Below are 26,923 nucleotides of genomic sequence, written 5' to 3' on the forward strand. Positions count from 1 at the left end.
AGTAATGATATTCAACTGAACTAATAATTAAAAATTAACTGTCCCTGCTAAACAGCATATTAAGCTGTGCCCTTACACTGGGAACAAATGTATCTGAGCAACAAAAACAAACAGCCAGCAAGCCAGGCTCTTGGTATCCTCTCTCCAGCTTTCTAAAAGGTGCTGTAAGCTTATATTGAAGTCACTTAGTTTCCCAGCACCATGGTGTTTGGAAACAGCATGTCCTTTCTCTGATAGGCTAATCTGCTGCAGACATTGATGTGGAATCAGCCAGAGCCAGCCCCTCTGGAAGCCAGACTGAGGGTCTGCCACAGACCTGGTCCGCACCGAGCACTGGTGCACTGGGCATCCCTGACATACAGGGAGAGCTCAGGAGAAACAGCTTATTCCCAGGCAGGTCATGCTAGAGCATCTCTCCATGTAACACATGCTGGGGTACTGAAACTCTGCAAAACACATGGGATTTACTTGGAATTGGATGGCTTGCGCACTCCTGGTTCAATACGGTCTTAAGGCTCCATTTCCATAACCAGGGTGCATGCACCAAGATCCCTTTTGATGTCTTGAGGGACTCTCCAAGAGATGGTATATAAGGCCGGCAGTGGAGCCACGTGTCCATCTCACTCAGCTGACTGTCAGCACTGAACCTGCAAATGAAGGTCTCTATCGCAGACTGATTTGTGGGAGATTCAACTCCTTGCTCACAGAGGAACTTTGAACTTCCACAGCAGAAGCTTGGGCTTTGCAGGGAAAAAAGACCTGGATTCTCTCAATGCCTTTTTTTAAAGCCTCGCAAGAAACTCAAGAAATGCCATTTATATTTCTTCTTAAAATAATGTTAGTGCCAGTAAAAGATTTCGTGCTGGAGGCAAAGAAAATAACATGGGAGAACCTTCTAACCTAGTCAACTCTCATTTCTTAAACCGTCTCACTGAATTATCATTGGCCTAAGCTTATATTCTTCTCTTCCTCTCTTGAAAAATCTGAAGTTCAGGCATTCTGGCAATCATCTATTTTTAGATTATCCCCTACTTGGGCACAAAAATACAGCTATCACTAAGAACATTAAAAATTCCTAATAGGAAATTTTAATTGCTAATTTTGGGTAGCATGTTTATTCCAGGCCCTTTGTTCCAGAGACAGAAGCAACAGAAAGGTGTTAAGCAATGCACAGTGCAAGTCTCAGGCTTGATGGATACCCTTCCCCAAGAGGAGAACTGAAAACATCAACTGATGTTGAAGAAAGAAGGAAGAGCATATGTGCTGGATCTAATGACTGTAAGGAAATAACCTATGATGTTTACAGTCACTATCTCCAAATGGGACCAGGAGTGAACCAGAAGTACAAGACACTTGAAAAGGTGAAAAGTGAAAGAGCTGCCAATGGCACATGAGCTTGTGAAAGGCCTTTTCCAAAGGCACTGCTGAGGCCAGATGATTTCAGGATTCAGAGCAGGACCAGGCTTTGATACTGAGTAATGGGAACAGCCAAAATTACATTAGACAGGTTTAAAAATAAGGTAAAGCAAGGTCACGTTCTCTCGTGCATCGTGCCCAAAGTCAGCCACCAGAGAGACGCTTCTGCAGTGGAGAGGTTTAATTTGGGGCTCCAGGGTTTCCACAGCTTTACCTGAAAAAGTGGATGCATCCAAAGGAGGGAAGATGGTCACAAGGGACCGTTTCATGAGTGCTGATGCTGATTCCCACATTAACTAGCTCTTATGAGAGCTGCTTGGCAGCCATCATTTCCCCCTCATGTGCCTTTATGTGCTCATACTTGCACATTACACAGAAGATTAAGTCTGACCTGGACCCACAAAACCAGGAATCACTCCCCAAACCAGCCAGGCTCCCCCTCACAAACTCCCTCCTCAGGAGCAGACTCCTGCCAAGGTGGGAAGCAACCTCCCTCACCCCATTTTCCAGCCCACCCAATCAGAAATAAAAGCTCACACACACACACACACACACACAATACGGTTTCCTTTCATACTTTGTAAAGTTTTTATTTTTTATTATTATCTCCTCCTTTTAAGCATCCCTTTAAGGGTGAAATGAAGTCCAACCATTTACAGAGAAAATGATTTCAGAATGTACATTTGATTTATCCTTACAAAAAGTCCATTATTACTTGCTGTTTATAAATTACAGAGTGGAAAGGAGCTTTGCAGACGCTCTTATCTTCTATTTGATTTTATTTTTGGCAAGTCCACGCAGTCTTTTGCCGAAGCAGGGTGTTCTAGAGCCACCCCAGGGGCAACACCACCAGTAGGTCCAGGTGGACCACAGGCTCAGAAGTGCTGCTGGGCTACCTCCGGGATGAAACTTCATCATCATCCACACAGGAAGGAAAAAACAGTGGTTTGAATTCTCAGTCTCAGAGTATTTCATATCCCTTCTTAATCCATTATCTGTAGTCCCCAAAGCTTTAAATGTCAGTGTATTGCATTAGAAACAGCTCTCCTTTCTTGGTGCTGGATCTGAGCCCCTCCTGCCACCCCCTTACCTCCAGCTCCCCCTCTCTTTCCATAATAAGAGCGAGATTTTCCAACATCTTAGAAATCAGAGTGATGATTTTTTGGGAGGGGTGGAGAGAACACAATGATGGAGGGATTCAGGATCCATTTTCCCATTCACTTCCCTCCTTTCTTGCCATGGTTTGTGGTCAATGAAGCCAGGATGAGCCATCCCTTCCCTCTTCACCACCAGTGTTCGCTAATAGGACCAGGAGTGACCCTGGACAGGTATCTTCACAGTGCAGAGGCATAGCAGCCGCGGAGATTGCTGGCAGGAGCTGGGAGACAGGGACAGAGCCTGGGGGATATTCAGGAGGGGAATAGACACTACTATCTGACAAGGACAAGCCAAGGAGCACAGAGGGGAACAGATACCCATTCTGCTCTGACACTCTCCCTCCACCCCAACTTGTACAATACCCAGAAGCCACAAGGTACCCTTGTTTACCTGTCAGAGACATAAGAGCAGCTTGGCCTGAGCTGCATGACAGCAAAGACCTCAGGAGGACGCAGGGATCAGAGAAAGCAACAGCAAGAGTGGACATGAGTGTGTTTTCCTTCACAACAACCACACAGGCACCAAAAACATTCCATCTTTTATGTCTGTCACTTGGGTATGGCATTACCCAGCCCTTCAGAGGGGCAAAGACAGCCAACCTGCCCTGTTCCCTCTGCTTTAGCAAGCTCATCTGCTGCAGGTCCATCAAAGCCCATGTCCTCTCCTTCACTGCCGGCAAAAAAGGAAGATGACTTCCCTGGTCCAAAGCCATGCATAGGCACAGAACCCCTTTTTCAGGTGGGAAGCACAAAGAAAGGCAAGAACAGAGATGGGCAGACTGAAAGAGCAAGGCTTGGGGGTTTCACACACTGCTTCATCTACTACCTGGCCCTTCTTTGCACCAGTTAATTTGAAGGTGGAAAGGTTCTGGGGAAGAAAATCAGAGAGGCTGAAGAGAGCTGCAGGGAAAGGCTGGTGATGATTTTCATCCTTCCACATGCCAGCTTTGCTGCCAAAGGGACAGTGGGCATGTGGCTTTGCTGCACATGGCTGCAACAGCCAACAGACATGGGGCTCTGGTGGTCTGATCTCGGTCCCAGTGCACAGGCAGGACAGAGATTTCTAGTCCTTCCTTTCTCAAACCTGAGGACCTGGTTCAGGCAAAATCAATGAGCCTCAATGCTCACCTCAGAGTTCAGCACTGGGAAATGAGGATCCAACACAAACCTGCTTTCTTTGCTGCTCTCACCACCACACCTCTTGTGGAGGTTGTCTGGGAGGGCGGTTGACCCCCTGAGCACTGGTGACAGAAGTGCCAGCACAGCAGTACAGGCAAGGCTGGACAGAGGGCAAACCACCACCCTGGAAAATCACTGTGCAAAAGTCAGCTTGCTAGTACCCGTGCCCTCCAGGGACAAGAAGGAAGATGTTAATGACAAGAACTCTAGCTCCCTAAGGATAATAAACACAGGGTTAGCCAGACAAATTAGATAGGAACATTGACTGGTTTGGCCTTTAATCAAAAAGTGCTTAAGTGACTCTTGAGAAACAAAAAAGAATGCATTTCATCTGTAAAGCCCCTTCCTCCCACCACAACAGAAGTCTGGTTTATATTTAATTTCCTAAGAATAAGGAAGTGAGTAAGTCCAGGAGGAGGACAGGGCCAGAGTCCTGCAGAAGAGCCCCAGCATTGCAATTCCAGCAGGATCTTCTCAACCTGTCTGAGGGGGCAGAAGGGAGAAGCAATTCAGAGGAAAAGATAGAGAATGATGGAGCAAATAATGGAGGAGAGGCAAGACAAGGCAACAGGCTGTAGTTCAAGAACAGGAGATGCAGATATTGCACGCGTGGGCTCATCTGGAACTCCCAAGATACCTCAGCAACAAAACAGTGACATGCAGTGCACTAAAAATCCACAAGGACGCCTATTAATGGGAAGGGCTGGTATCGGAGGAGAGGCTGCTCCCACTATAGAAGAAAACAAGGTACAGAACCCAGCACACATGCACTTTAGCCCCTGCTTCATGGGGCTCTGGTGCTGCCAAAACACCCATGCACTGCCTTGTCTTTTGTTCTCAGCAAGGCCTGCCATTGGGCTTGTGTTGTCACTTAGATAAAGCAAAGCCAAAGGTCTGAGAATAGACCTCAGGCTCTTTTGCAAGAGTGAAAATGAGAAACAGCTCCTTCCTTCCATACTTTTCTGCTACTGAATCCCGGGAGCTAACACACACCTGCTCTTCTCTGGCTGCCCCTGGGGAAAGCGCGTTCCCCTTGTGCTGCAGCCTCAGTGCTGTTGCTCTCATCTTGTTCAATGTAGGCTCCTCCTTTGCCAGCTCGGTCCCCATTTCTCTATCATCTCTCTACACTAAACACCTCCACACGGCTGCTTGGCACAAGGACCCCATGATTCTGAAAGACTCCCTCCTGCTGCATCAACAAATCTGGACTTAGAAGAGCCACAGCTTCCCTTTGGGGAAAGAGCATTCTGCCTTCCAAACCTGCCCTCCACTCAGTTCCCAAAGGAGCTTTTCCACCTGTGGGGAAGACACAGCATGAACAACAACAACAACAGAAAGAGGGTCTTTTTCACCTAAGCAGGCATTATAGCACATGAGATGTGGAAGGAGCTAAGATACACTTCATCCCAGTTTGATCAGAAAAAGATGTTCATCTTCATTCTGTTCCAGTCTTGGTCTTATTTGGCAATCAAGTTATTTTTGTTGATGCTTTTTACTGCTCTAAACATGGGAATAGGAAGGAAAAAGAGAGAGATACAAAGACAGGAATTAGGCACAAGGGTGGGAATGGGCTGGACAACACAGGAATGTGGAGCCCGGATGGGATGAGTTAATGGCAATGGAAACCCTCCTGCTTCAGCACAGCTGGCCTGATTTCAGGGTCACTCCTCCTTATGCCAACATCTTCCTCCTCCTTCTCCTCCTATGATCCTCACTTCTCTGCTTGGAACATGAGCTAGTCTTTCCACTGCAAGGCTAATAGGACAAGTTTATCATGTTTGTCACCCTCTGCCTGCTACAGCCCAGGCACTGGGCACCCTGTCAAGCCATCTGCTAGGGAAGGGTGGTAAGGGTGGAGACATAGATCTGCCTCCTCAATGAGCTGAATCAATTCAATACGATGACAGGCCAGATCCTGACTGTACCCATCACTGTCAAACACTAGACAGACATCCCTGCTCCTCTGTATGGTCTTGTCTGCATGGCCTAGGCTGCACATGCTCTCTGGATAGCATCATGGTCCCAAAACAGTCTCTTGGCCTAGGGTGAATCCAAGCTCCATGAGCCTGGGTGAATCCTATGGCTCCATAAGCTCCCTCACACCTGAACAGCAGACAGATGGATCCTGTGCCTTGGCAGGCTCTGTGTTTCCCCACAACACCCACTGCTGACTCAGAGCTTTGCCCTTCTCCTCTCCCTTTTACCCCACAGCAAGAAGGAACAGCCAACACGTGTAAGTACCAACCCTGGGGCAGGCACAGCCCACAAGGCTGCAGAGGCAGCCAAAGAGGCACACAACAGTCCCATGTGTTTTAGTACTGCTCTGCTATGAATTCCCCAAAAAGTTATCCTTGCCAAGATGGAGATTGCAGCTCCCAGATCCCCCCATTTTCTAAAAGCACACATACCCAAGCCCAACTCCGTCCCCTTCCCTTTCAGTACTGGTAACGAATGCCCACGTGCATACCAAAACCATGCATGTTAGCACTCATGCACATAGGAAACCATGCACTTGTAAACATACACTCCCGCTGTCTGATTAATTCCCCTGCAGCTTGTCCCAGCCTCAGCAGAAGCACGTACTGCAAGGAAGATGCTTCAGTGCCTGTGGGACAAGCTAGTGCACTGTTGTTGGGGCAGGGGTGAAAAAGGAGTAAAAGAAAAAAATTAATAATAATTAAAAAAAAAAATCATCTAAATCATCTTTTTCCTCTGCTTCCTGTCTGCCTGCTCCAGAACTGGTAGAGCATCAGGGCAAGACAGAGCCCAGGACAGATGCATTGAGCCTGTGGGAAGAGGCTGCGTCTTGGGGAGAACACCTTGGAAGCAAAGGATTTCCCTTCTCCAAAATACCCTTTGAACACAGAGGTATACAAAAAATAAACGTATACTGAGATGCTTTTGCACATTCACTCATCCAAAAAATGCCTGTGACACACATCTGCACACGTGATCGCTCGTATCGGTTTGTGCCTGCTGACTCACATGCTCACTGAATAGCTCAATCTTGCATCTGTGCTTGCTCCAACCCACAAAGGACAAGCGTGGACAGGAGGAGCTGCCCTCTCTCCCCATGGGACTCTCCCAGCCTCCCGCAGAGGAAAACCCACCAGCTGGATGCAGAGAGTCTCCCCAGCCAGCAGGAGAGGTCCGGGAGATGCAAGAAAGTCTTTATCCTACCACTAGAGTAGGTCCCCACCATCCCTCCTCCACCTGCCCATGCCTCCCTTCATATAAGTGTGTCCCCAGGAATCACTCTGGGATGAAGGGAAGAAGAGAAGGAAGGGAGGGAGGGCAGAGACCCCAGAGAAATGGCACTTCCCACCCAGAACCAAAGAAAACAAAGAAAGGAACAGATGAAAACACCCAACTCTTTCCCTTTGTTGTGAAGTTCTGATTTCCCGCACGAGCCCCAGTGCCCTCACCCAGCACCCTCCACTTTTCGGTAGGGGTTCTCCAACAAGTAGCGGAACCGCTGGTAGTTCTTGAGCAGGTACTTGGGAGCATACATCTGCTCCTTGGGGTCAGCAGGAGGATACTCCTGAGTAGTACCATCAAACCAGCCACCAGTCCGGATCAGCTCCCGGATATAATTGAGGTCTCGTTTATCCTCATAGTCACCCCAGCGGGGGAAGTCCCCGTTCTGGGCCGACACCAGTTTGAAGTAGATTCCCTCTGGGGTGAAACACCAGGAGCAGTGCCAGCCAGCAAAGTGGAGGGGGCTTCCCAGTGACCACTGCACCAGGATGTGTCCTGTGCTGTTCTCGTACTGCCGAAAGCCAGGCATGGTGTAGTACTCGCGGCGCCGCAGACGGATCCCGTCGGTAGCATAGACAGCCTGGAGCATCCCCATGGTGCAGCCTGAGACCACCTCCAAGGTGCCTGGCTGCTTCCAGAAGAAGCCATAGAGTGACTTGCGCATGTGAAAGGCGAAGGGCTCCGTCCAGCCGTCATAGAGCTTGAGGAAGAGCACGCCATCACGGGCTGGGATCTCATCGGCATCATCAATGATGAAGACATCATCCGGGCGCAGGTTGCGGAGGCGCGAGATGCCGTCTCGGGTGAGAAAGGTGCGCAGGTAATCATCGGCAATCCAGCCATCCTGGCGGCCTCCAGGCGGGAAGTGGTCCAGGAAGACGTAGAGCACTTTGTGGCGGATGTAGTCGAAGGAGCCGTTGAGGAGCATCTCACGGAACTTGAGGGGCCGCGGCTCTCCGTAGGCGGTGAAGTTTGACTCGCACACCACGAAGGCATCCACCACGTCTCCCAGCTCGTGGAAGCGGACGTCCAGCAGGTCAAACTCATGGTTGACATTGATAGCGTTGATGACGCGCCGGGGGACCTCCCGCGGCACAAGGCGGTCCTTGGTGGGCAGGTTGGAGTACTGGACCACAGTGGGGACCCCGCAGCTGGGGCCGTGCCAGCCAGGCAGGCACACGCACTCTACCCACTTGCGCCGCTTGGTCCCACTGGCGCTCAGTGGCTTGCGAGCTGGCCGCCCCGATGCCACGCCATCTGCTCGCTCCTCCAGCCGCCCTCCCACGGGTGGCTTCTCCAGCACCTTGGTGCCTGGTTTAAAGCAAATGCCACCGGCTTTGGTACGGACGAAATACTCTGTTGTGTCTTCTGGCAGTATAAACTCAGCTTTGTGCAGCTCTTCGCTGGCTCTGCTGGGTGGCAGGGGCTGGAGCAAGGGGGAGTGCGAGTACAGGGGCGTGCGGAGGAAATCTGCGCCCCCCGGCTCAGGGCTGACCTGAGGTGTGACAGGGGCATTGTTCCAGAAGAAGCTGGAGACAAGGTTGGGACTAAGCGAAGCCAGCTCCCGGGGGAAGGTGACATAGGAAAGGGCCTTGAGGAAGTGCAAGAAGGAGATGAGGCAGAGACCAGCCATGCAGAGAGTCAGAAAGAGCTTATGGCGTCTCATCTTCATCCTGTGGAAAAGCCACGAAAAGGAAAGTCACATTCAGTAGTTACTGAGGTGCAAAAAGCTTACCACTGGTAGAAAGACAGGCTGGGGATGGCAGAAAGCTGGTCTAAATTCAGCATGCATCTTCGAGACTTGAATCCAAGAACACTCCCCCCACTCCTGCCATCTTCAGTGGGCTTTTTCGTCTCAGCTGGGTTACATCAAGCTGAACCTCTCCTAGAGGAGTCACAGTCTTATAAACTCACAAAGATAAGAAAGGCACCAGTGACAGGGTAGAAAAACGGGAAACCCACAATAACAGGAATTCATGATCTAGTGAACTCACCACACTTGGCAGATTTGTCCCTATTCATCGATGGAAACAAAATGAACGCAGGCCTCCTCAGACCCTGCATCACCAGGGTGCTGGAGGAAGATGAAGAGAAAGTAGAGAGCAGGAAGGGTGAGACAGAGTAGAGGGTACACATCTGAAATGTCTTGAAGTCTTAAAGGACCGAGATCATCAGCCAGGCTGCCAGAACCAGGAAAACACCTACACTCCCCAGATTATTTCAGTGTTTGCTCAACACACGCCCTGAAAACCACACTTGTTCCTAGGAAATGCTACCCAGGTTCATGTGGGGGACAGGAAACAAAAATAAATGAGATTTTATCACTTTTAGTCTTCTCCCATCCTTCTCAAGTCCAATGTATTCCCAAATGTTGCCCATTGCTTTTTGTTTTGGGTACCAGACACCGAAGTTTTTTTGCATCTGGATCAAGGTGGCTAAAATAAACACCTAGCCGTCTCCACTGGTAATATAGTGCCATCATAACGGATCCATGTCAGACCAGCAGGAAACCAGCAGCGCGGAACCCTTCCCTCCAAACAACATGAAATACTGCCTTCATCCTCTCCCTACACCTCCTCTCCTCCTCCAGCCCAGGCAGGGAGCGCAGAGCTGCTGTCAGGCAGAGAAGTGATTGAAGACTACAGTCTAGAAAAAAGGGAAAGAAAAAAAACAAGAGAAAGAAAGAAGAAAAAAGTAAGCTCACCCATGCTTCACCAAGGAAAAGAGGCCTTGCCCTCTGCTCTTTAGGAAGGGGAAGGCTGGGGCAAAGGTGGGCAGGAGAACAAGGTCACCAAAAGCCCTTTGCAATGCAGAGGCTGTCCTGTCTTCCCTGGAGCATGAAACCCTCTGTGCAACAGCAGGCAAAGAGGCAGAGACCCTCTCTGAACCCCCAACATGTACCACCGTACCCCCTCTACAACATGCTCCCCCATGGCAACTCTCTGCCATCCACCATCCCCCTTCCAGGGCCAAAGTTCCCACGAGGCACCACATGGCCCATGCCATCACTTACGAACCCTCCACCCGGTGCAGCAATGCCAGCAACTCCTCTGCAGGAGGTGGCTCCCACTCCTGGGGACACAGGGGAGCTGCCCCACACAGGGGCTTGTCCTGCTCCCCTGCCCCACGGCTGACACCTGTCCCCAGGCAGGAGCAGAGGGAAGAAGAACCCAGCCCGCTGCCACTGCTTCAGAGGATATTAAGTATGATACGGCAAAGTCCGTTTACTGATTAACTTGGAGGGAATTTAATACTAAAGTGAAAAGCCATAAAACATTTAGACAGATGGCAACTGCGCAAAAGAAAACATATCTGGCTCTTTACAGATGGCTCCAATGCAGACTTGGGTAGAGGGGTTGACCGTGGTTATACCCTACAGCTCAGTGAAAAGCATTTCTGGACACTTTGTGGTCACCTTTCTAGTGAGGACCACCATCCACCAACACTGTCCTCCATGCTCAGGTGGCAGTGAGGAGTCCCACATCAAGCTCTGAAGGGGGGGACCGCCAGCCTGAAGCTGGTGAAAAGTTACTCCCCTGCCATGCCAGTGCTGTAAAAAAGTAGTAAGAAAAAGAGATTGCTTGATCCTATTTGTTAATGTTTATTACAGCTTTTTATATACTTTGACATGGCACAGGTCAGCAGAGGGACAGGGTCCTGGCTTTGCATGCTCCCAGGGCATCTTGTCAGGCAGGATGGGAAGAAGGATACAGTGGCTCTCCTTAGGGGCCAAGGCAGGTCCTCACCTGCACCCACCTCCATAGCTCCACAACCAGACTGCATACACCTGGTTGTGGTCCAGCTGGTGGAAGGCCACCTTTGGGGTGGCCCAGCCATGAAGAGGCTGATGTTCTCCTGTTGAAAGCTGTAAAGGACCACCTTGGGGCTTGCTGACAAGCTTTCTTCATGGGGGTCAAAACAAAGAGCTGCAGAAACCCCCAAAGCATCTTCTTGTGTCCTGGGTATTTGTATTTCTTTTTTCCTTAAGGCTCTATTAATGCCTTGCTGGAGCAGTGAGATCACCTGCAAGGCAGAGGATTATCCAGTGCCTTTTCCTGGCATGTCACCAGTTTTTCATGTGTCTTGAAGTGTGGGGAAGCAAAGGGCACAAGAAAGCTGAAAACACTAAATTAACAGCAACTGGTTGTCAGGAGGAAGCGTCCCTTGCTGGTAAATTAGTACAGCTTTCCCCAGTCAGGCATCCTGCTCTTTCTCCAAGGCATCACATCCAGACATCAGGTTGCTCTTTCAGATGCTAAAACCCGGGCAAGATAAATGGCTGGTCTGCTCCAATAAGGCAACCCCAATGGCTGCCAGGTACTGCTGGTTTCACTCCAGTTCCTGCAGGACACACAAATGCAGGGCAGCCAGCTTCCTCTTGGCCAGCCCAGCCCAGCGGGCAGGTGCTGAAGGAGTCACACGAGGCACATCTCCATCTTCTTCCCAGACGGCTGTGATGCTCCACATGCCATGGTAAATTCCCAGACAAAAGGTCTTAACTCCTGACATTCAAACCACTTCACTTTCTGGGATGTGGTGTGCCATGTCAACATAGCAGGACACGTGGCTTTAGGAAGTAAAGCATATTTTCCTCACTTGACATTTGCATACATCAATATCTGTCAGGCTCAGCACACACAGCTCTGCAGCTCTTCGTCCATTGGCAAAACTCAGCCGTGCACAGCTGCATTGCCTCCCTGTTACTGCTGGTGTGCACGGCCCTCCACTGCAGCTCTGCCAAAGCAAGATGGCCCCACAGTACCCTCTGCTGTTTTGCTGCTGACATGTCCCAGGAGGCAATTTTCCCTGCTCAGTTGTCTTTGTTAGGGAGTAGGAACAAACTCATTTCCTATCCCCTCCTGTAAAGGAGAGAAGCAAAGAAACAAGCTTTGTCCTCTTCGAAACCCCTTCCCTGGGAACCACCTCCATTCTCACATGCCAGGGATTCCTCTGCCAGGGAGTGGAGAGTAGACATGCACCCCTGGGTGGGCTGAAGTGCTAAAACCCATCGGTCACATCTGCCTTCCCATACCCTCTGGTCAGCGCTGCAGTGAAGGAGGTGTCTTTGAGTGGTAGCTAGTTGGAGACAAAGGCCAGCACAGGAGAAAGATGTTACTGCTCACCATCCCCATCCAGAACGTTTATGTATGGTGGAAATAAGACAGGAGGTACCAGTCAGGGAGACATCTTAGCTTGTCATCAAAGAGCCCAGCTGCTCTGTCACAAAGCAGCCATCAGTTACCAGGGACATAGAAAACAGCAAGAAGAGATATTTCCCTTCTGACAATTTGGGGGGGGGGGGAAGTCAGCTTGAACTCAGAGAAAGTGATCAAGTTGCTGTCAGGTTAAAAACGACAGCAAGAGCAGCTTTAATGTTCAAGTAGAAGAAAAAGCCAGGAGGAGTATGCACAGTCAGCTCCATTAAGACAAAGCTCTTTAGGGAACACACAGTTATAAACAGCTTTGGCAACATTCGGTCTCAGAAAGACAAGCTGAAAGCTTCTTTTTGTAAGGGATCCCTTTGAAATTTTTGTGCTTGAAGTTACATCTCTACCATGCAGGGGAAGGGCTTTCAGAGAAGGAGGGAAGCTAGAAGTGGTATGCACGTGAGTTATCCCCAGGCACCTGTTACCGTTTTACTTTGCCATAATATCAAGTGACCGGTTGATTTATACCATCCTGAAATCATATCCTGATTTTTCAAGGAGCCAGGGAGAAAGATATGCACCACTAAGAGCTGGCAGTTCACCAGCCCTAATGTTCTCTTCTGGAGGACGCTGGCAAGAGGCCATGCAACAGGCCACTGCATGCATGCTACCCCACACTCCACCTCATCAGGGCACGGGACTCAGAGACTCCCTAGACCTCTCCTGTGGTTACAGGAGAAAAGCTGCTGTGGAGGACAAGTCAGAGCAGAAGCTTCTTTTTAACCCTGATACAGGAGATGCTCGACTCCTGTGCCTAAAGTTATCCCATAACACCCATGGAGTACCATATCTGCCCATTGCTCAGACACTTTAACACGAAGCAACAATTTACATTAGAATTGCTTTCACATGGCCAATTAAAATCCAGCAATGACTTCCATCCCGCACTCCACACTGAGGGCCAAACTCAGTCTCTGCTCCAGCTAGAGACAAGTGAACTGGCTCCACGCTTCTGAAGTACAAGGCGTACCTGCCATCATCACAGTACCTCAGAACACTATAATCTCAAGTTACTTCAGCCCTGCAAACACCCACAGAAGTAAGGAGAAACTATAAAACCTACTATTTGTCTACAACTGAAACACTATAGACTAGCCCAGGGGCAGCAGGACTGTGCTTTCCCCTAAGGACAGGAAGAGAAGATTACCCTACAAAGCTGGACAGCAGGGAAAGCGGAGAGAAGCAGGATGCACCAGAGGGTTGCTAGGCCTCAGCATCTCTCTCAGGTGAAGGATGCTGTGGCCCTTCCAGGGATTGCAAGCTGGGAGGACATCACAGCACAAGGTGGTTTGAATGCAAGCAGGCCCGCATCAGCCTTCATTCAAGTTTCAAGGACGGAATGCAACATTCTTCTGCGACCTTCATCAGGAGCTGCTGCCCACAGCACTAATGTGAAACAGCAATACCTCATGCTATGCGTTTCCTTTGCAGTTTCAAGGCAAATGACCATGAGGTGACACTGACTTGCTGCCAGCACAACCAGCTGGAGCAAGCCATGCAGCACTGTTACTCTTCCAGACAGGTCAGCCTAAGGGAGAGCAAGGCTCTGTTCTAAGCATCTTCCCCCCCTTTCAACAGGGAGATCAGCAAAGATGTAAGGCAACCACTCTCAACAGAGTGCCAAAGTAGCAGCCATATGGTGCCATACCACAGCATCCATTTGACTTCCAGAGCTGCCATCCACACAGGATTAATGGGTGGCATCAAGCCAGGAAGAAAACTGGATGGATAAAAAGAGACACCTAAAGGTGGGGTTGGCCTGGGAAGGGTGAGGAAACAGCTGATAAACAAAGGCATTGCTTTCCCCTTTGCCAGTGAAGGCAGACACATGAGGTCCATCACATCAACCACAAGCCTCCAGATGTGTGCAAGATCTTGCAAGGCCTCAAAAGATCAGTAGCATCTGTGGTCAAAAAGAAAGCAGGTGTCTTCTACTATGCGTTCCTGTGGGAAACCCAAGTGCTCCGTGCCAGCAGCTAAGATCTGCTGCATACAGAAACTAAGGCAGATGCAACACAAAGCCTCTGTCTTTTTAACTACTGTGGCTGCTCACCTCTTCAGTTCCTGGAAGCACAGTATTTTTGGACTCCACACTTCCCGTGGGCTTTCGCTGTTTCAGCTGTTCTCTTGAGTGCCTTGTCCTGCTCTTTGGTGAGCTAAGCCTTGGCTATTTCAGATGCCACATCTCCAGCCTCAGTGAGATAACTGTAGAGCCTGGAACAAAGCAGCTCTTAACCCTCTGTACAGAGTACCCAGGACCTGGAGGTAAAGTGGTCTTTGTTAACAGAATTTTGGCTCAAGACTGATCTTCCATAAGTCAGCTCGATAGACCAGCATCTGAACACCTTCAGAGTCCATTATAAAACCCTCCACTCGAACAGATTGTTCTTGCTGTAACTACCATAATACTAATAGCAGCATAATTACATAATTCTCCAGCCCCCAGTTTAAAAGAAGATCTGCTCAGAGAAGACTAGAAAGCTCTACTAAAATCCAATAATGGTCTATGAGACACTAATTTAATTTTATCCAAGAAGTATGTGGACACCACAAGGGTACAAGACGCTAAAGAAAACTTCAAGCTAGAAAATTCCACTGGAATCTATCAAATCACAGAATAGTTAGGGTTGGAAAGAACCTTAAGATCATCTAGTTCCAACACTAGTTCTTCCCAGTATCCTTCAGCTGTACTGGGCTCCCTTGTAACTAATCTCTCTCCAGCTAAAGCCAGTCTCAGTATAGAAATATCCATGGTTCCAGACATACCTCAACACTCTGATCCTTCACATGCTCTCAGAAGCCACGGTTTAAATTTCTTAGCACCAATCTGCTGGACTGAAGCAGCACCTCTCCTATCCTCTTCTCTCCTTCACTTACGCCTAATAACATAGAATCATAGAATAGTTAGGGTTGGAAAGGACCTTAAGATCATCTAGTTCCAACCCTGGAAAGACTTTTCCTCAGCCCTGCTTACTGCCTCCTCAAAACATCTGGTTCCACGAAGACTGCTGTGATGGCCCTGGAGGTTGCATCACCACTTGGCTCCAAGATTGGGTCTCTCAGGACATCAGAGGATGAGCTGAGGCATTGCTCACTGCACTCTGTAGTACACATACATCAAGGCTGCAAGGTCCTTCTCCCAGCCAAATACAGTACTGCTGCTGCTCACTGCTCCAAGAGTGCAGCAGTTACGGCAGTGCAAAATAGAATTGGCTAGTTCTTCTCCTTCTTGACTTTGGGATCTTACAGGGAAGGAATGCTCCATCATGAGATGAGGAATAGGAAAGGAAAAAGGGACAAAAAAACTACACGAAAAAGCAACGTATGTCCTCAGACAGCCCATGGGGTAACTAAAGAAGTATGGAAGAACTCCCGTCTAGTCTCAGTGTCCTGCAGAGAAGGGTAGGACAAAACCATTTTGTCACAGGACAAAAGAAAATCATGATTTCAGAGACCTCAAGTGAGGCATGTGGTAACACAGGCTGCTGTTTCATAGGTTCTCCCCTCACTCACCACCCCTCAGCTGTCAGTTGTGTGAATCCAAGTTGTCAATTGCATTAAAGTCTGCTTTTAAAGCCAAATCAGCAGCAGATCTAGCCAAGTTAAAAATAAACTTCAAGAATGCTTAGGCATGGAACAAGCAGCTGACCAGGAGGAACTTTGTGAATTATTGCACCAGTTCACTTCTCACCAAAACCGTGGTATCGTGTAGATAACATCCTCAAGACACTCAAACCTACAGGACTTCTTTTAAGCACTGTTAATTTAACCAAACCTCCGGCGAGGCCCCCTTTCAAATACCATCTTTCCAGCAGCATCAGGGAAGGATTACATCTCAAGGAGGGCTCTGGAAGAAGCAGCAGGTAACGGCTTTCAAAGCAGATCCTGGCAAGCAGTCTGTGTTTGCCAAGCAAATCCTGAGCACAGCACCAAGAGGAGCACCAAGTCAGGAGCACCTCTGGCGTATGAGGCACGGACACCAGTTGTGGTGCAACTAAAGGCAGTTATTGAGTGAGCTTACAGGCTTTTATCATATTCTGCCTAGCCATCATCAGGCAATGGCTTTACTGATCAGGCGCTTTTTCAACCAATCATATGCAACTGTTCTTCCGGATAAGGCAAGTGCTTGCCCAAACATGTTCTAATGTTCTAATGTGTTCTTTCTACCGCTACAAACATTACAAGTGCTTGCCGGGACACGTCATGAATAAGGCAAGTGCTTGTACAAACATGTTCTGCTGCTGCAAGCATTGTTACTTTTGGCCCACAATCAGCCGTGGACCCTGGGCTCTGAGGAGCACATGGCAGCCACATGCCACACCACGCACATAAACCCTGTGCAAAGGAAAGCAGGAGAGTCCCTGGGGAGCACGTAACAGTCCAAGCAACAGGGAGACGCAGGTTGAACAGCCCAGAGGAAGGTGAGGCGGGTGCCCGGTGGGCCCGCGGGGAGGCAGTTAAAGGAGGAAGGAGGCAAGAAGCACTTGATGCCATGGTGATGGGTAGAGTGCACAGACCCACGCAGGCAGGCAGGAACCACGCTGCCTCCAGCTATTTTTGAAGCGGGTGGCAGTTGTTTGTGCATCCCAGGGATAAAAGCTCTCCAAGACGGATCGAGGAGGGGAGTAATTAAACCTCAGGAAGACAATAAATAACGAGAGGCCATGGAACAGCAGCAAGATCTTAGCGGCCATGGAGAAGAGCTGGCCACCCATTCCCGCCCTCTTTCCTCCCCCATCCATCACCGACCACTTGGGGTTTGGCAGTGTGCTCATTTTCCCACAGTAGCCGATCTATTACTGTTTGGAAGAGCATTCCCAGCCTCTTCCTTCCCCTCCTCCCCTCCTTTCAGGCCACAGGGGTCCTGCTTGGCAGCCCCCAGATCCCCCTCTTCCCTGAATGTCTGGTGACCAGCCAATCCCATGCAAAGAGCATTAACCCCTCCTCACCGGGAACAGCCGGAGAAACCTGACTCCATGCCGAGAGGTTTCTCCAGGGTGTCTCTCCCTCCTTCCCATCCCCGGCTCCCTCCACACTCCCCATTCGCTTGCCTCTTCCCCCTTCCCTTTTATTTCCAAAGCCTAACTCCAGCCCTGGGAGTGTCGCGTCTTCCCGAGAATGTTACACGAACCCATGGGGATTTTTCTTGGACCAAGAACAGACCCTTATTTATTTGTCTCTTCTGCCTTTGTTCTTCATTTTCCTCTTTCAAGACTTAAGCAAGACCTCGACACAGTGCCGCCCGGGTTCCCCGCTGCCACTTCACTTTGCTATTATTTTCGGAAAGAAAGTGCTGATAGGCAGAGAGCTCTTCAATGCCTCACCCTAAGGCAGGAGTAAATCGGCCCAGACTCCCACCTCCGGGGTGGACAAAGGGCACAGGCTCGGGGGCTCTGCAGAGCACCTCCGGCTCTGGCTTGCAGAGACAACCCCCTGCTTATGTTATCCTTCTGACTGCAGCATCACAGCCCCTCGGATTAAATCCACACGAATCAAACCTTCAGTAACAGCTCTATGCCGGTAACAGGCATATGGTACCACGAAAAGAGGCAGTTTCCCAGAATGAAATCAAAAGCCTCCTAATGCACTTCACTCAGGGTCACATAAATCTCTCTCCTGCCTCCCACAGATGGCTGGATCTTGTTTACAGGCATTGCAGTAGGCCTGGGTCTCAACAATATGTTTACTTCTTCTGTACAAACATTGCCTTTCACTAAGCAAAGCACTACCCCGATCGCCAGATTACACCAAGTGGAAAGATCTAGGACCAGGTCTATGGGGAAAGAGGGGGAGAACTAGTCTTCAATGAAACAAAATGCCATTCTGGACATCACACACGTTCTGAGGACAATTTGCATTCCCATTCTTCCCTTACATGGTTTTATTTCTTGAGAGGGATAAGGAGAAATTTTGCATTTAGCCAGTTGCCAACATCCCTGGTGAGGTAAAACCATTCAATGAAAGAATAGGTTTTGTTTCAGGCTGAAGAACCTGAAAACCATGCCAGGGCTAGGTGGGGCAGCATGGCTTGTCCATGGCACATCTGGTGACTGTCTGGCTAACTCTTCCCCAAATGAAAGAGGCACAAACTGACACCATACAGATAAAATCAGTGAAGCATTTCTGCTCAACAGTGCAGTAGACAGAGCAGTTCACTGCCACAATCACTTGATTACAGGCCAAGTTCTTTTCCCTTTCCACCCTCAGCCCTTTCCCTCCCCTTTCAGGTCTTCAGCAACACAAACATTTATATTGTTCGGTTTTTGAGAAGCTGCCACAGCCAGGTCAAGAAGGAAGGAGAAAAGGAACACCAATGTGTGAGTGCACCACGAAAACTGATGGTGGGCAAGGAGGACGTGCAACACAGAGGGGGAGCCATGGTCATGTTGAAGTCACTGAGACAAGCAGGGCAGGAGTGGGACAGCCCACCTGCATGGTACAGCAACCTGCCACAGTGAAGCAGAGGACCAAGAGGCATGATGCTGATAACTAGCGGGGGTGGGTGCTCAGCCTGCCCAGCTCATCTTCATGGTGCTCCTCTGCTGCGAGAGCCTCTATAAAACCTGCCCCAGTCTCCCTCTGCCCTCAGCTGGCTGCTGTTCAGGGTTCAATCACTGAGAAGTGATGGGAATTTCAGCTGCGCAGTTTGCTGCTCAACCACCTGATCTTTCATGTCTTCAGGTCCTGATGAGCTCTTGTAAGGTCCAACAGACTGTGTCGTGCCAAAGCTAAAAAGCACTTTGGGAGGACAAGGTGGACCTTGGAATGAAAAAAAAATACGCCCTCAAGCATCTGAATATTTTAGAGAACAGTCCCAGTGATCCCTGCCCCAGACCCACAGCACTGTAACTGAATCAAGGGACCAAATCCCACTGTCTCCAGCTTGACACCATCTCCTTACTGCAAAGACATGGCTCTGAACTCAGGAACCTCTCACATAGCCCCAAGTCATGGAGATGCTCTGCACTACCACACACACTCCTAAGCGATGTGGAAACCAAAACTGGATTTTCAGGGCAATTCAGCTACACAGAGGCATATGTGAACAAACATGGGCAGAAAGGAAACCTACAGCACTTCCTCATCACTAAGTGGTAGACTCTGGATGGCTGACAAACACCCCTTCCCTCTCTTCCCCCAACACGCATGAGAAGCGAGAAGACTCTGTTCCAGAGCACAACTGCACTATAAATAATTCAAGAGACTTCTAAATTATGCAAAAGCAATCCCATCATCCCCTTGGCCAAGCTGAATGCAGGTGTGGTCAACCCTTGCTCTAGAAGTTGCTGCTACACAGGGATTTCAAGGCCACAGAGGCTCTGTGCCAATAGCACATATCTGAAAGCACAATGGCCAGTTACTAACAGGCTGGCTGCACTAAACAACAGCACGGCAGGAGGCATTTGGGGACACAGGACTGATGGGGAAATAGCAATTCCTTCAACCCACCTCTTCTCCAGGGACCTCATACGGCCCCCAGAGAAAAAGCAACAAATCACGTCCCCTTCAAGTGAGGCTGCTTGGTACATCTCGCCTCTATTGATCATGGTTACTTGGCGAGAGCATCAGCCGGACAGCACTGGCACAGTGAGACAGGGAGGAGAGGACTGCCAGGGCAGGTGGGAAGGAGAAAAGGGAACTGAACTACTACAGAGGCAGGAAAAAAAGGAACAGTTTTGCCAGCACAAATAACGTACAGGGAAGGCCGAGCTAAAAGCAGAGAGAATCACAGTCTGCTTTGCTGTCCCACTCCTTTGCCTTTGGGAGATACTGCCTCCCTGAGTATCAGGGCCACAGAGGTTTCCCTCGGCAATGGGGTCATTAAGCAACAGAGTGCAGCTCACACTGATCACTCCAGGGCAGCACTCTCCTGATTTACTCTGCCCTTTGCTCTGCCTCAGAGCCAGCCCTTGCACTACAAGCTCCATGAAAACAGGACTCCCTTACACACAGCAAGCACCATCTACTCTCAGCCCCTATGCAGGCAAACCCTTCTTCCAAAGCCCTACCTTTACCCAGCTCCTGCAGCCTCCGAGATCTGTCCATGTGCCCAACACGCTCAGTCTGCAGAGGCCTCTGTCCTCCTCTTTTTCCTTGCTGCCCAGCTAGAAGCATTTCTGCCAGAGGAAAGAGGAACTGAAAGCACTACCATAGCCTTCTCCTCAGCCTCAGTACAAGCACTTTAAAACCTCAGGGCTCTACCTTACCTTCCCCTTCTTTCTTAAAGGGCTCAGCATCTAGGAGAGAGACTCCCTTTCATGTCTCTTTGCCATGCTGTCTCTCTTGCTTTCTGTTCAGTTCCAGGATCTGCATGCTGAAACAGGGGATCCTAACACCAATAAAGTCAGTGTAGCAGATACCTGCTTTTAGATCATAGGTTTCACAGTTGCTGAAGCCGTTATGCAGCAGGTCTAATTTGCATTAGTCTTTCAGTATGCTTCAAATCTGCTCGCTGCAGCTTTGGTATCATGCAAGACACAATCAGCAATATTCCGAGATAAAAATTACCCCAAAGCCTTAAAGAAATGACAGAGTTTGATTCTGCTCGCTATCCCTGGCCCCACCTGTAAGGATTTACACACCGAATGGGAAAACAGCACTCCAAGGGAAAGGCAGCAGGGAGCTGGGATTATAGATTAGGCAGCAGATCAAGAAGGAGGCGATATCTGCAGTGAAAAGGATAGCAGGATCCAAGCAGCAACCAGAAAGTTATTGATAACCCCTGGCTCAGCACCACACCCAGCTGTTCTCTGGGATTTCCGAGACACTGGCAACAGAGCAAGCACAGGAAGTGGTGCGTTTCAGTCACTGCTCTCCTGCTGAGCCCCTGATTGTGCCAATGGGGATGTCACAGCCTTGCTCTGTGCCTCAGTTTCCCTGGATGGGGAATGGGAGAAACTTCTACTTCAGGTAAGGGGCTTGCTTAATTAAAAGAAGCTTAATGGGTTGCTTTGAGGCTCTCAGAGAGAAAACTTGTCATAAAATGCAAGACACAGATGATCCTCAGGAAGAGGAGTTGCCCCCACTGCCCATCTCTGGACAGCCACATCCACCTCTCCTGCTGCTTGCATGCTTACACATTACAGGCTGAAAACGCATGCTGGCAGAGTTCTGTTTGGTCATACCCAACAGGCATGCCCAATTTTTTGGGAAAGAAAAATCCCAAAAGAAGACATTATAAAAGCCTATCTAACACAGGCCTGGGCACTCCCTTAGCTGTGGAAACTGGGAATGTTAACTGAGCCCATCAAGTTGCCTATTCAAATTGGGGGGGGGTGGTCTGTGTAATCTCGGTATGAAAGGCCAAGGTCCCCACAGTGAGCAGCACAGTTAATTGTTGCCATTCTAAAGCAGGGAATAATCACTTCTAAACTATGGCTTGAGAATAAGCCCTTGCTTTTTGTAAGGCAGCCAGTCCCCTTTATGCTGCTTCTTCCCTCAGCCTTCCTGATGAAAGCTCGGAGTGCAGTGTTGCACTCCCTTTCACCTATCAGGTTTACCAGGCAAGTTCCTGAGCACAAAAATACACCCACTGTGTTTCAGGTGTTCAGAGGTTTGAAGAACAGGAGGTACCTGTTGTGCTTCAGGAGGAGCTTGAGGGAAGTAAAGGGTTTGCACTGCAGGGAGCACAAAGAAGTCAGGAAAGGAAGGTAGAGAAATCCTGTTCCTGCCTTCCCAAGAGCTGCAGCCAGAATCCATTCCACAAGCATTCAGGTATGGAGTGCTCTTGTGTACCCTATGTTGCTGATCCAGTACGCAGCATCTCTTCCCACCTCCTCCAGGAGAAGGGGTAACTCAGCAGGTCCAGGACTGCACCTCTGCCCTGGCTCCTGGGACAAGCATCTGGTCCTGGCACTCCATACAGCATTGATACTGCTGCACAGCCCAGTCCCAGCAACATAGTCACCTAACTCTACCAAAGCACCCCAACCTGACCCAGAGCGGCCCACAAGCCCAGGCTTGCCCCCTTTTCTGACCTCTTTGCCAAGGCTGCTCAAGGCCAGCCTGCAGCACTGACCTGACAGCACAGTCCATGTGTGCACCACAGATCTGTCACTACCTTTCCAAGAAAAATCACAATGGAGAATAGGATGCATTCCTCAGATGTCCCGTCGTATTGCACTGCCCCATGTGCCTACCTTCCCAGATTTCACATCCCACTGTAACACTTCGTTGTAGTACCACAAGATGCCATCCTGTCCTCAGAAAGAATGCAGTGCAGCCTGATCTTTTGTTGCAGAAATAACGGGTGACAGTGACTGTAGGGAAAAGCAGGTGGGGACAAGTAGCCACACTTCACTTCTACTGTCAGGGCTGATAGCATGAACCAGCCCTTTGAGGCACCTTACACTGACCTAAAGACAAGAAGACTGCTCTTGTGCCAGTCAGTACCCCCTCTGCCTTCCTCTCTGCCAGAGCAATTGTCAGCAGTACCAGCCTTCGTTAGCACCACCTCCTCCAGCTACATCCCACTGACTGGGTCACAGATTCCAACAATGTACAAAGGGCTCATTTTAGAGCAGTGAACTCCACCTAAAACCTAGGCAGCCTTTAGGAATGAATGCTGGCCCAGCTTGCCCCATCTGTCAATTATAAAATTCCCCTACTTCCTCCCTCCACATTTATGATCCAATGCAGGGGCCGGGGGAACATGTTAATTTGTCATAGCAGGTGCACCTTAAAGATGCTATTCTCAAGCTAAGAGGAAGCAAGCCAAAAACTCGGCTACGAGCCCTGCCACAAGATTGAGTTTCTCTCTGGTTGCTGACAGGTCAAAGCAAGGGAGGGACTGAGAAACTTAAGGCATCCTTCACAGATTGCACATACACTATAACATCTACATATACTGTCCTGAACCACTGCTGTATCCATGACTGCTTGTAGGCATAAATACTACAAAAGTGCATGCGTTCAGTGGTAATTGTACCCAGCAGGATCCAAGTGCATTGCTACATGCACCCAGCAAACACCCACCCATGTTTGCCACACAAGCTTCCCTTGAAGACATGCAAGAAGCATGTACATCAACCTGGCAGGCCACAAAGTCACACTGTACTTACCCAGTTTCATGTGGGAGAAGGAGGAGGAAAGTAAACAAGCTATATGGGAATTGCATAAGCACACAAACTTCACAGGTACACTCCCCAGGGAAACAAACCAGGTGTATCTGTGCACATTGCCATGTGCCTGGCCTAGGTTAAGCGGGCTCTGTGACCACAGAGCAGCTCCAGCCACCCTTCAGACCAAGCTATCCTGGTCTCAGGCACAAGTACTGCAGGTAAGCGTTTACAGTTGTTAGCATCCCCTAAAGCTAATATCCATGCAAGTACACATGCTATATTCCACCTCCTCCTCTTGACCTCCTTGCTAAGGCAACCCCTGTGTGCCATGCAGGCAACTTTTTCCAATCTTACCAGCATTCGCAGGGAGAGAGGGAGGCAGGTAGCTGCTCAGCCCCTGAACCCAGTTTGGAAATGGTCCCCCACATTCTGGGCACCTCCGATGGAGAGGAATCTCAGCAGCACCCAGAACCAAAGGTGTGCCAGCACGAAAAGCAACAGCCAGGCCTCCACACTAGGAACAGGGCAAGAAAACTTGCCTGCAGGTAGCCAGAATCCCTCCCCTCTCCAAAGAATATAATTGCTATATCCAGGGCATTAATAAACAAGCTATGCAGGTATCTCCGAGAGTCCTCACAGGGAGAGAACATTATACCTCACAGTGGATTTCTTGCCACTACTGCAAAAATCACCTGAGGGTCTAGAGTAGCTATAAATCTTCGAGGGACTTTTATGACCTGCAGTGGCAGAGTCACAGCTTCACTCCTCTTCTGCAGTTCGCAATAGCTTTCATTCAAAGCTTGCTTTGTAACACTTCAGGGAGGCTGGAGGATCCCCAGGAATAGCTCAAAGGGCTACTCTTTGCCCACCCCAGCTGGGAAGACACATTCCCAGCACTACACAGGTGCTACAGCTGTGTTTAGGGGGGGCTGTGGAAACTGGAGGTGTGCTGGAGGACAGGGAACCTGCTGGTTTCCCCTCCCCTCTGGCTCTCTGCTCCCTGAGGGTCAAGCAGTAGCACACCCTGCTTGATTTCAGCTCTTCTCCGAGGAGCTGGCAGCAACCAGGTTTCGGCAGCAGGGATTCTAAAGTGCTTCTTCCAAAGTCACAGCTGGACTCGAACACCATTCTGCAGGTGGGATCTACAGAGCACGAGAGCCACCCTTTGGGGAAGGGACATGAAAAGTTCCTGCTGACTCACACCCTGCTGGATTCGAGGAGACAGGGGCAGGAGTAGGTGGGAATCTGAAATTCAGCTCTCAGAGGGCTGGGGGTTCCTAGCGACTCAAGTCGTACTTGTTAACAGTGGTGCCACCGAGTGTTTTCACAGGCTTGAACTTCCCACTCAAGGGGAGGGATTTGGAGTTAACTGGAGGGCCATTCTCTGGGAAGGGAGGTGCTCAGCACCCACGCTGTATGCTGGAGACAGGGCAGGCTCTCTCCTGACCCAGGCTCTGCCCTAGGGTGGGAGGGAGAGCGTGAGACCCCAGCTTTGGCTCTGGGAAACAAGAAGGGCTCTCAGGAACAACCCAGGCATGGCTCACAGGAAAGCAGCCTGTGGAAATCCCCAGAGGAAAATCACGGGCTAAGGGTGCTCTCCATCCCGCGCCGCACTCCCTCCCTCACTGAAGAAGCCTAGAGCTGTAGCAGATGCCGTGTTCCCCATCACCCTTCTCACGCTTACCCAGAGAGCGAAACTCACAAGGACAGAGCTACGGCAGCCTGTGCCACTCCAGCAGGACATACACCTATTCCCAGCCCGCAAAAGACTTGACACCCCTTGTACGAGTGGAGGAGAGAACTTGGGTACCCGCGTCCCTTTGCGGCCAGCCCCCAACGGGGGGCTGTAGCAACGTGACACAGAGAGGGATCAGGGGGAGAGGGGACGTTTGATGCTGATCATACACATGTATTTGTATGTATGTTTGCCCTCCTACGCACACACTCCTGTTACTCCTTCTCTCTTGCTGCAGGCTTGGCACGCATCCCCAGCCCGTGCCCTCCTCGCAAGCCGAGCATGGGCAGCAGATGGGCCTTCGCTGCAGTGCCCCGGCCAGAGGGTGCCTCCATTCCCGGAGAGCCCGCGGTTGCGGGCAGGGGGCCGGCAGCATCGCCTCCCGCCTCCCTCCCCACCGCCGATGCTCCCTAGCAGGGGATGCCGGGATTATGGGGGGGGGGGCGTGCGGGGAAGAGAATAAAAAATAACACTAATATAAATAAATAAGGAGCGGGAGGTGGGGGCTCTCCGGGGAAGCCTCCCCGGCAGCGCCCGCAGGGGATGACGCCGCACCCCCGGGCCGAGGCACAACTTGCAGGTGGCGGCGGGTGGGGGACGGACCGGGGAAAAGGGGGGTCCCGCCGCTGCTGCCCGCAGCCCCGGGGCGGCTCCACCGGGGAAGACGGGTGTGCGCTGCCCCTCGCCGCCCCACCGCCCGCTCGTCCGCTCACTCACTCACCCCCGGCCGGCTCAGCGTCGGTGCCCGCCGGGCCCCCGGCGGGGCGAGGCTGCCGCTCGCCCCCGGCCCGCCCGCCGCCCCCCGGCATGGCTCGGCGCCGGCCGCGGCGAGGCGAGGCGAGGCAAGCCCGCAGCCCCCCGCCGCCTTCCTTCGCTTTCCTCCTCCTCCTTCGCCGCCGCGGAGCGGCCCGGCACCTCCTCCCGGCCGCGGGAAAGGATGCGATGCGGAGCCGAGCCCCGCCGGCAGCGGCGGGCAGGGCTGCAGCAGCCCCTTTTGTGCCGCCCTCCCCGCCAGTCTCCTCCCCCGGCGCGCCCGCCCGCCCCCCCGGGGCCGCCGCCGCACGGCCCCCCGGAGCACGGCCCGGTCGCCCCCCGCCTCCCCGCACAAAGGAGCGCCTTGTGGCGGCGGGGCCCCGGCGGTCCGCGGCGAGGCAGAGGGTGCTTTATTGAGCGGGCTGCGGTAGCGAATGCCGGGCCAGGCGGTGACCCCCAAGGATGCTGCGGGGTCGAGGCAGCGCCGCGGTGCCGCCTCGCAGCCCCAGCACGGCCGTAGCATCCCTCCCCGTGCCACGGCGGGCGGGGGGAGGTCAGGAGCGCTCGTGGTTTGGCTGGAGGGAGGCTCAAGGCGAGGTGGGGATGTGCGAGCTGCCTTGCCCAGCGACATCCAGGAAGTTTTGCTGCGGTGCCAGAAATAGAACCTGCATCTGCTGACTCCCGATCCTGCGCCCCAGCCGCAAAAGCTGCCTTCTCTCTATTCAACTTTTCCCTGCCTTCTTCCCCATCAGGCCCATCTTTGGAAAGGAAAGCTAAAGCCAAGCCAACCCAAAACACCCCCCCCCCCCCCCAGGCCGAACGGTACTGCTACAAACATGATGAAATGCAAGCACGAGACCTCAGCCCTTGCGGCCAACAGCTAACGGGAAGTCAAAAGGATGCAGAACCAGAGTACACCCTTCCTTATGTTTTGATGGGAATTTAGCAGAACAGCGCATTGAAATGAAGACACCGGTGCCAACGCCCCTGCAACCTGCCATTTATCAGATGGGCAAGCTGGGCAACTTGCTGGGGAGAAACAGCTCTGTTCTCCTGGGCAGATCTTGCACCAATCCAAGGGGGATGCACAAGAACCTGCCCTGCAGACAGGTCTTCTGCCTGTTCTCCTCATCTTACCTAGCTGGCACCAGGGAGGGC

General features: G+C 51.0%; 1 protein-coding gene across 3 annotated transcripts; it reads right to left on the reverse strand.

Moving 5' to 3' along the window:
* Nucleotides 1-5,834: 5,834 nt before the first annotated feature.
* On the reverse strand, nucleotides 5,835-25,834 carry MGAT3 (beta-1,4-mannosyl-glycoprotein 4-beta-N-acetylglucosaminyltransferase). 3 transcript variants are annotated; one of them, XM_057425343.1, is made up of 2 exons: nucleotides 25,734-25,834; nucleotides 5,835-8,683 (listed from the first exon to the last, which is right to left on the reverse strand). In XM_057425343.1, the coding sequence occupies exon 2, from the start codon at nucleotides 8,680-8,682 to the stop codon at nucleotides 7,174-7,176; it is 1,509 nt and encodes a 502-aa protein (XP_057281326.1). In that variant the 5' UTR covers nucleotide 8,683; nucleotides 25,734-25,834; the 3' UTR covers nucleotides 5,835-7,173. The 3 variants fall into 3 exon arrangements, with proteins under 3 accessions (XP_057281326.1, XP_057281328.1, XP_057281327.1); XM_057425345.1 differs by lacking the exon at nucleotides 25,734-25,834 and adding an exon at nucleotides 20,425-20,443; XM_057425344.1 differs by lacking the exon at nucleotides 25,734-25,834 and adding an exon at nucleotides 20,227-20,392.
* Between the last annotated feature and the right edge of the window lie 1,089 nt (nucleotides 25,835-26,923).

This window comes from Pezoporus wallicus, unplaced genomic scaffold (genome assembly GCF_028554395.1).
Source record: "Pezoporus wallicus isolate ANWC-B61680 ecotype Strahan unplaced genomic scaffold, APGP_CSIRO_Pwel_v1 contig_8110, whole genome shotgun sequence".
NCBI classification, from domain to species: Eukaryota; Metazoa; Chordata; class Aves; order Psittaciformes; family Psittacidae; genus Pezoporus; species Pezoporus wallicus.